The sequence below is a fragment of the Salvelinus namaycush genome, chromosome 19 (genome assembly GCF_016432855.1).
Source record: "Salvelinus namaycush isolate Seneca chromosome 19, SaNama_1.0, whole genome shotgun sequence".
In the NCBI taxonomy this organism is placed as follows: Eukaryota; Metazoa; Chordata; class Actinopteri; order Salmoniformes; family Salmonidae; genus Salvelinus; species Salvelinus namaycush.
The window spans coordinates 30,243,511-30,253,000 of record NC_052325.1 but is presented as its reverse complement, the minus strand read 5'-3'; the positions used below and the strand labels follow the sequence as shown (position 1 = coordinate 30,253,000).

The window sequence follows — 9,490 nt, the reverse complement described above, 5'->3', positions numbered from 1 at the left end:
CTGCTATGGCAACATGTGACATGTGACCGCCGACAACCTGTATAAGCAAATCACCAACAGCCGCCACCACAGTTCAACCAACCAATCCTGTGTCTCTCAGTACTGTAGGTGTCAGGTGAAAAGCATGTAGTGATGGGGGACTGAGGCGTTGGCTGTGTCTCAAATGGTACCCTATTCCCTATAGAGGCTCTGGTGAAAGTAGTGCACTAATATGATGGTATAGGGTGTCATGTTGGGTGGAACTCTGTCAAACACTTGCAGTGACTGAAACATGTCATTGTAACCTGTCAAATCAGTGACACCACGGAGTTCAAAGAAGTCCCATTCCATTTATGGATGATTGACAGAACACAGAGATTTCCGACACATTCTTGAAGTTACAGAGCAGGGTTGGGGTCAATTCCTTTTCAATGAAGTCAATTCAGGAAGTAAACTGAAATTCAAATTCCAATTTACCTCAATGCTTAGCTATGAGACATTTTTTAAATTGGAATTTTATTTGACTTCTTCAATTAAACAAATTAAACAACCGTTGCAGCATTCCGGAAGCCTCACTGCCCCGCCCTCTACCATGGGCATCATCACACTCTTGCCACAGCGACACCAATCAGTGGTACTGCATCTGTACGGACCGACCAATGAGGAGGAAAAGGAGTCCTGCCAGCAGGCAGAAGGAGATGCCGACAGGAGCGAAGAAGAAGGATAGGCCGTAGTGAATGGTGAGGTCAAAGGTGGGACAAACAGAGGAGCGCTGGTGGTCAACGTAGACCTGCACCACATCCAGCACCTCCACCCACAGCACATACATCACCACCACACCGAGAAGGAACAGAGCTGTGGGGAGGAGGGAGGGAGGGATAGGTGGAGTAAGAGAGAGAGAGACAGCGGTAGACTGTATCAGATTGGCTGCAGCAGATATTTGTATTAGTGATGGTATTCATGAGCTCTTCATCTTCATACATCCCTTCAACAGAGATAAACTGTTGTGCTCAAGCCTATCTTAAATGTTGTATCCTAAAAATGATGATGATATAGGCCAATAACTCACCAGATGTCAGGAAGAGCACACCCCCAGCCTTATATAGACGGTGACTGGCAAATGGGGCGGCGCAGATGATGAAGAACCCACCTAAAACGACGGCAGCCACCCCAATTAGCATGAAGATACTCCAGAAGCCTCTGTAGACTGGACAATAGGAATGTCAATCATTGTTAGAACCATGGCAACCAGTGAGCAACAGAATTATACTTTGATTTGAATACTCATACACAAGCATATGTGAACACTCACAATTCAAAGTAGGCTACATGGCAATGGCATATATATATATATATATATATATATATATATATATATATATAGAGAGAGAGAGAGAGAGAGAGAGAGAGAGAGAGAGAGAGAGAGAGAGAGAGAGAGAGAGAGAGATCTGCATCGGGAAACTTTAATAAGGCAGTGAATGCACTCAAAGAAAAAGCCCGCAGAGCATTGTATGCAATAAAAATGAAATTATTCAAAATCAACATCCCAATTAGAATTTGGACCAAAATATTTGACAGTGTAATCCTACCAATAGCTCTTTACGGAAGTGAGGTTTGGGGGCCACTCAATAAACTGGACTTTAAAATGTGGGACAAACATCCAATTGAAGCCCTACATGCAGAATTCTGTCGGAAAATCCTACAAGTCCAGAGAAATACACCAACTAATGCATGTAGGGCAGAATTGGGCCGCTTTCCAGTAATAATGAAAATACAGAAAAGATCATTAAAATTTTGGCTACATCTAAATTCAAGTCCAAATTCGAGTCTGCAATTTAAAGCACTTCAAACCCAAGAGCTGAGCCCAGAAACGAGCCCTCTCAGTCAGCTGGTGTTGGACCTCACCAACCAAGCTGACACCAGCACTGCTTCAAAAGAAAGAATTCCAATAAACAAAATCATGAACCAATCAAAGGACTCATATATACAACATTGGAAAAACGAAACAAAATCCCAAAGCCGACTAAATTGCTATCTGACCCTAAACAGAGAATATGAATTGGCTGAATATCTCTACTCTGTCAGAGATACGAAGCAGAGACAGATCCTTACCAAGTACAGGCTGAGTGACCACCGATTGGCAATAGAAACCGGCAGACATAAAAAGACATGGCTACCCAAAGAGGAGCGTGTATGTGGTCACTGCACGACAGGGGAGGTAGAAACAGAGATGCACTTTCTCCTTTACTGTGATAAATATTCCTCACCAAGAGATTCATTATTCACAGAAATGTCTACATTTATTCCAAATTTTAACTTATTAAACCCAGAGGAAAAACTAAAAATACTCATGGGAGAAGGAGCAATGGCTCCTCTTGCAGCCAAATATGTATTTGCCTGCCATAGCCTGAGGGACACTGAATAATAACATCTGCATAGTAAGCAGTAACTTACTTATTATGACTGTTATTGTTATTACTGTTATTGTTATTACTATTATTATTGTTGTTTATCATTCCAAATAGTAGTGGTATGGGTGGTAATGGTAATGATAGCAGTTTAATGATGGTGGTGGTGGTAGTGGTGGTAATGATGATAGTAGTTGTAGTACCGATGTAATGGTGAAGATGACCGTTATTTAGTTTTAAGTTAGTTATAGTTTCATTTTTTATTACATTACATTCGATTATTGACTGTTACCATTTTATTGTTACTATTTTTATATTTAATTTTGTATTATTATTTACTGCCATTCTATATTATTATTTGTCATTGTTTATAATTTTATTACAATGTATATTGTATACATTGTTGCTTTGGCAATATTGACACAATGTTTTTCATGCCAATAAAGCAGCTTGAATTTGAATTTGAATTTGAATTTGAGAGAGAGAGAGAGAGAGAGAGAGAGAGAGAGAGAGAGAGAGAGAGAGAGAGAGAGAGAGAGAGCGAGGGAGAGAGAGAGAGAGAGAGAGAGAGAGAGAGAGAGAGAGAGAGAGAGAGAGAGAGAGAGAGAGAGAGAGAGAGACTTACTGATTGCGGAGTCATATGCGGTGGCGTTGTGAGTCTGTTGAGACACAGGAAAGGGGAAGAGGTAGGCGTGTGTGCAGACTTTAGAGTGGGGCTGATTGGCTAGGGAGAGACAAACAGGCCCATTGTTAGATACATTAAATCATATCACATTATAGAACTAATAAACAAAGCAATGGGTTGTGGCACTGGCATTAGCAAATATCCTCTCCCCATCAAGGGCCCTTATATTACAAAGACAGCATATACTAGTAGGATCAATACAGAGACTAAGCTGGCATAGTCTTCAGGTTTTATTGAATGCATTAAATTTGATAATTGAATTAAATGTAATCTAATTTGTACTCTTAATACTTTCTTTTTTATCTATTTATCTATTTATATTCCTCCTCTCTCCCTCTCTCCTCTGCCCTGTGGAATTCAGCAGACCCTCGCCAGGTCGTTCCCTGAGCTTTAGGGTGTTTGTGACAATGACCCTCCCTGGATGTTCCCTATTAGAGATTTTCAACACATCTCATCAGATGAAAAAGGACTTGAATAACATCACATGATACAGCCTTTCCATAGAGTCACATGACATAACATCTCATGATAGGAGTCTCATACAACGTCAAAACATCAGAAGTCAAATTCGATAAACAAGTGATTCACCTTAATGACTTTCATGAACTGTTTGCATTGTTCTATTGTCCCTGTACTGGCCCAAATGTAGATGAAAGAAAGTAATGGGATAGAGTGAAAGAGAGTGAGAGTAGAGAATGGAGAGGTAGGGTCTAAAGCTTCAGTCATATGTGTTTCCCAATATCCAAACATGCATATAAACACATGCATTGTACATGCCTACTTTAAAAGCATTGGGGCTTTTTTTGTTTTCACACTTTGTCCGAGTATACAAACCAGCATAATGTGCATGGCCAAAACCCCAGTGTTATACTTAATACAAGTACACAGGAAATTGGCTAGTGTTACCTAGTGTTGATTTTTCTGTGTAACATTTCTAGTGTTGATTCAGGAGTTAAATTAACTCTCTAAGAGTGAATAACCGGTGTTGAATGTGAGAGTGTGATTGTGTCAATATTACTCTGCGGAGAGTAAAACGTTCCCGTCAAAACCACGTCCATTATCATATTTCCCAGCATGCTCTACTGCAGGTAGATTTTTAGGATTGTTTTGAATATCTGTGTTTGTGTACATTAATTGTTTGATTAATCTTATGCCACACAAAGATGAATAACATACATTTTTCTAAACTAATCCAATCAGTTAGTTAAATTTATTGCACCAGGTTACAAAAATGGTTGTTCCAGTTTAAATGGTGTTGGTAGTCTCTTTTATTAATGTTCCTAACCCTGACAGTCATTCTGCATGCAGCTTGCGGGGGAATAAAAATTCCAACTGTTGGCTGCTTTGGCTGAATTCCAATATGAATTACATGCCAGCATAATTTGACTTGCAGACCGCATGAGGCCTGTAAACCATGAGGTTCCTAACATCACTGTGATATGGTAAAACTTGATCATCAAAGTAAGGCCTTGTAATATATGTAATGCATTTTCAAAAACAGTTTAATTAGTGATAACATTCAACTACAGTCAAAACTCACTCGGTGAAGTCCAAAGGACTGAAGATGAATGAATTCAATAACCATGTCTCTGTTACAAACAAATGTAGTCATGGGTGGTAACTCTACAATTCCCTTGAAAAGGCAAGGCACACTTAGAAATTATATTGGAGGCATGGCTTAGTGGGCGACGTTGCTTTCAATTAGTTATTTTTGGCCAACCGTAAGTGGAAGTGTTGTATCAGTTTTAGTGGTCTATGGTTATGTTATTTAAAGTATGAGTGTGTCTGTTTTCAGCAATGTAGTCTTTTGAAATGGTTACATAAGCGCATGTAGCAATCAAAACATGTTAATGTTATTGTAATGTCCTTAACCCAACACTGAGTGACCTCATCAAGAGATAGACTTCTTGGTGTAATGGTTAAAAATACTATATGAGGTGTTATTGCTTTCACCATTGGTGTAAACTATATACACTTGCTAGTATTAAAAATAGCATATGAGGTGTTATTGCGTCACATTGAAAGTGGTAATTCATGCTTGAAAGTGTTAATTCACACTGTTGAAGTGTGACAGCGTCAGCACTAAGAACAGTGTTAATTTAATATTTTAAAAGTGTGGACCCATGTAGACACTTGCTCAGTGTTAAATTTAACAGAATTTGCAGAATATGTTATCTGACTTACTGATCCAGAACTTCAAGAGGGTGTCATCGTCCAGGTTTCCCCCGAAGGAGCACCTCCAGAAGAAGCCCTCGTGGTAGAAGGTGGTGTCTGGGGGGAACCCCATACCGGGTTCCACCAGAATCATGTCACCACGCTCAGGGAAGATAATAATAGTAACACATTAGTAGAACACTCCATCATAAGTCCTTCATATTACAGCCATAACAATGACATAATAACATGTCATAAAAACTCTTAGTCGTCTTCACATTTTGCCTGGTATTTTCTTTTCTAGCATTAGCCATAATGTCATGTATTATGTCGTACCTTGCCAGCTGGTTCACATAAATGTTGTCATAGTATATGGTGCTAGTGCTACAACTGCTGACTGTAAGGTCAAGGGTCACGCTGAGTGAGCACCTTTAGCTTCCTGTGGGGTTGTGGGAAGTGTGTTGAGTCAGAACCGAGAGTCCTTTCTAGATAGAACAGCTACTTTCATTCCCCCTTTCTCTCCTATTCCCAATGTCTCTCTTTTGCTCTCACTCTGCTTCTCAGTGCTCACTGCTCTCTCTCTCTCTCTCTCTCTCTCGCTCTCTCTCTCTCTCTCTCTCTCTCTCTCTCTCTCTCTCTCTCTCTCTCTCTCTCTCTCTCTCTCTCTCTCTCTCTCTCTCTCTCTCTCTCTCGCTCTCTAGGACATAACACTGAGGATATGTCTATGTGCAATATGTCTATATGTCTATTGTCTTTAACAATACTACAACATGGGTACATACAGTGTACGTGGTTTGATAGTATGGATATCATGCAGACATTCCTTTGTCATTGCTCATTGTGAGGACCTGGATCTGCTGTAGTGGGTGATATTTGATATTCAACTACATATCACTGTGGTGTTGTAAATACTGACGTTTGTATTTCTATCACTCAGGAATCCAACGTGTCTCATTTGCTGGATGGTTGCAGAGCAACTGCATTAAACAGTGTCTGGTTTCACTAGAAGCCCCTAGGGAGGCATGTACACTGTAGTGGGGCACGACTTTCGCTAGGGACGGGGTGGACATTTCCCCCCACACATTCTGAAATTGCATTTTTGTCCCCCCCAGTTTTATCAATATTGTTGTTGTTTTTTAAACTGCGATTGTGTGCTTTAGGCCTTCAACAGACTACAACAGATTACACTGACAGCGTCATTGCATCAATGCTGCATAATAAATTCTGCAGTCAAACTTTTCATTATGTAATCGAAAATTGTGAGCAACAAAAGTTCAACATTCACCTTTTGCTACTATTTCTGCCAGGTCTACTCATACAATTTGATGCACACATTGGATAAATCCAACGTATGCACCACACAGAACACAGAACACACTGCAGCTTCCTCTGCAACCCAATGCTGCGAGGCAAACGCAGCATTCCATGGGAAATGAATGTACTTCTGGTGTACCAAAACGCAATGACACTGTCGGTGTAATCGAGGCTGTTTGACCAGGCAACCAATGGTTTTCTAAAGCCAATGAGGCATGTTGAATTAGTTTTCTTCCTATGAATTTAGCTCTAGTATTTGAACGGTTTGAACAGTGACAAAACCACACATAATGACTGGGGGAAATGAATTGATCTTCTGCTCTAAGAAAGATGAAATACACAATGATGCTGGTGATGTTCCTTCTGCTTTCCTGAACCTGTCAATACCTCTCTGATGCATTTCAATCATTCAAGCATTCTCATTCAGACTTAAATTTGGCATTACCTGATTTGACATATTTTACTCTCATTTCTAAGGCCAGATTAAAAAGTATCATCAAATAATTCGGTCCATGTTATCACTATTTTAAAACAAATATGTCTTAATAGGGCAGTAATATAATACAGGAAATGCTTTTCAGAGGAATTGACTGTAGGCTACTTCAGCATTGTAAAGGGCTGCCCCACCCCCCACCCACCCACCCACCCACCTCTGGCTCATATTGTAAAGGGCTGCCCCACCCCCCACCCACCCACCTCTGGCTCATATTGTAAAGGGCTGCCCCCCCCCCCCCCCCCCCACCCACCCACCTCTGGCTCATATTGTAAAGGTCTGCCCCCCCCCTCCCACACACACATTTTTGTTCTAGCCCAGCACCAACACAGCTAATGCAACTAATTATATAAACAGCAAGGCTTTGTTTAGTGGAACCAGGTTTGACCTTGACCACGACATCACTACCTCTAAGGAGACTCCAACCAGAAAAGGAACAACTTTCCTTGACTTCTATGGTCTATAATCAGTCTCTGACCAGCTGATCCTCCCAGACTACCCAAACCCACCCTAACCCTAACCTCCAACCCCTAACCCTTAATTCAGCAAATAGAGACAAAACAATAGTCTTACCCAATGTTACCCCCAATCTTACACCAATGGCTTCCTTTTTCGTCTCCTTTGTTTGTATTTTATGACCACTGATATAAAGAGAAAAGAGGACCAGGAAAAGGAACATCCCAGAGAGGCTACACCAAACCTTTCCTAACTTTCACCTGCTGTTTCCACCTGCTGTAGTGCTGGTTGTTTCAATGAAAAGTTATTACTTTGTCATTATTACATGATTATTACATAGATAATAATTAGTGGACTATAGTATATACTAGGTAAATATTGGACTAAAATATTTGAAGTATAACAACAGAAAATCCCATGACGGTAATCAGGAAGCTCCATGTTCCTTACCTCTATGGTAACACCCCCAGGTCCTATGGTTCTGTTAGTTTCTTCGTCGCATGTCTCAGAGGCCAGGAGCCAGTAATCTGTCCCGAAGGAGAGGAGGACAAACATGGCCGCCAGAGCCCCGAACAACCCCGCGAAGAACAGAGCCACACTCAGCTTCATGGTGCAGGACAGGCCAGACACACAGTGCCACTGTATGGAGACCCTTGGCCCAATCAGCTAGCCCTGTATGTGCGTGTGTGTTCCTCTGAGAAGTCAAGCACACTCTTTTCCCGCAGTCGGAGTGTGTCTGTCAATGCTGGGTCCACTAACACACTTCTATAGCTATGTGTGTATATTCCCAGTGTCCCAATATATTCCAAGCTGAGATTCTTTCTCCAAGATGGAATTCACTATGCTGTGTATTGGTCTTATCCTGGCTCTTCTCTGTTTGTCTCTTTGTCTCTTTGTGGGCTGCTGAGAACGGGAATGGGCTGGGCTGGGCTGGACTGGACTGGGCAGGAGGAGATAGTCAGGGAACTCACAGGGGCGTGGATCCCTCTCCCTGTGCTATTTTGGGGGGCTGATTGAAGGTGCCTGCTGCCCACACTCTCCCGACGGTCACAGGAGTGGTCTGGGGTTAGGTGGGGGGGGGGGTGGGGGGTCCAACACAGAAATATGTACCAGCAACTGGACACCCCCCACATGCACAAGAAAATCAAAGAGGGAGGGGGTAAGGAGTGAGACTGAAACGTTGCCTCCCCCAAGTTAAAGCCCATCACACACACACACACACACACACACACACACACACACACACACACACACACACACACACACACACACACACACACACACACACACACACACACACACACACACACACACACACACACACTCACACTCACACTCACACTCACAACCCCAAGCCATCGCCCCATGGTGGGTCCACCACACACACACACACACACTCACAACCCCGAGCCACCACCCCATGGTGGGATGTGGCGATAGTAGGTGGTGGGTATTGAAAACAGGACGCGTCACTTCCATGGGATCCACAGTTGTCATCTGACTCCATGACAGCAGAGACAGAGATGATGTGAGGCCAGACTCTCTTATCTTCTCTGAGATCTGGCTGATAGAACGGCGAGGGCCTCCAACGTTTTATTACTCCACTGGCATCTGTACAGTTTAATTGGCTTGGCAGCATACCCTACTGTAATTTAATATCACACGTAATACTTTAGCACAGTTATAGCAGTGAGTGACCCTTCTGATTGGAAATAAACAAAGTACTGAGCACTCTGAGTGTAGGATGGTGCAACATATTGGTAATGGACTGAGTAAGTTACCCTATACACTTTAAAGCGATTTGAGAACTTGTAAAATCACTGTATAAATAGAGAGCAGTATTACTCTATAAACAAAAACACATAGCTATTTTCCAACCAGTCTGTAGCCAATGGCCTGGCTGAGTGTGAGTGGAACTGAGCTTAGCTGGCTGCTCATTAGCGTGTAACAGGGATATTTAGCACATTGCCCATAGAAACACACTGCCATACACGCACACAC

General features: G+C 42.1%; 1 protein-coding gene across 1 annotated transcript; it reads right to left on the bottom strand.

The window, feature by feature from the left end:
- Window positions 1-607: 607 nt before the first annotated feature.
- Window positions 608-8,098, bottom strand: LOC120063900 (transmembrane protein 182-like). Its single transcript, XM_039014213.1, has 5 exons — window positions 7,940-8,098; window positions 5,257-5,389; window positions 3,013-3,111; window positions 1,049-1,186; window positions 608-834 (listed from the first exon to the last, which is right to left on the bottom strand). Exons 1-5 carry the CDS (start codon window positions 8,096-8,098, stop codon window positions 608-610), a joined length of 756 nt encoding a protein of 251 aa, XP_038870141.1.
- Window positions 8,099-9,490: the final 1,392 nt, after the last annotated feature.

Coding starts and splice junctions, on each gene's coding strand:
- LOC120063900 (XM_039014213.1), bottom strand. CDS start 8,098: ATGAAGCTGAGTGTGGCTCTGTTCTTCGCGGGGTTGTTCGGGGCTCTG. Junction 3,112..5,256: donor CCTCTTGAAGTTCTGGATCA/GTAAGTCAGATA, acceptor GTCTCTCCCTAG/CCAATCAGCCCCACTCTAAA. Junction 835..1,048: donor TGTGCTCTTCCTGACATCTG/GTGAGTTATTGG, acceptor TCCTCCCCACAG/CTCTGTTCCTTCTCGGTGTG.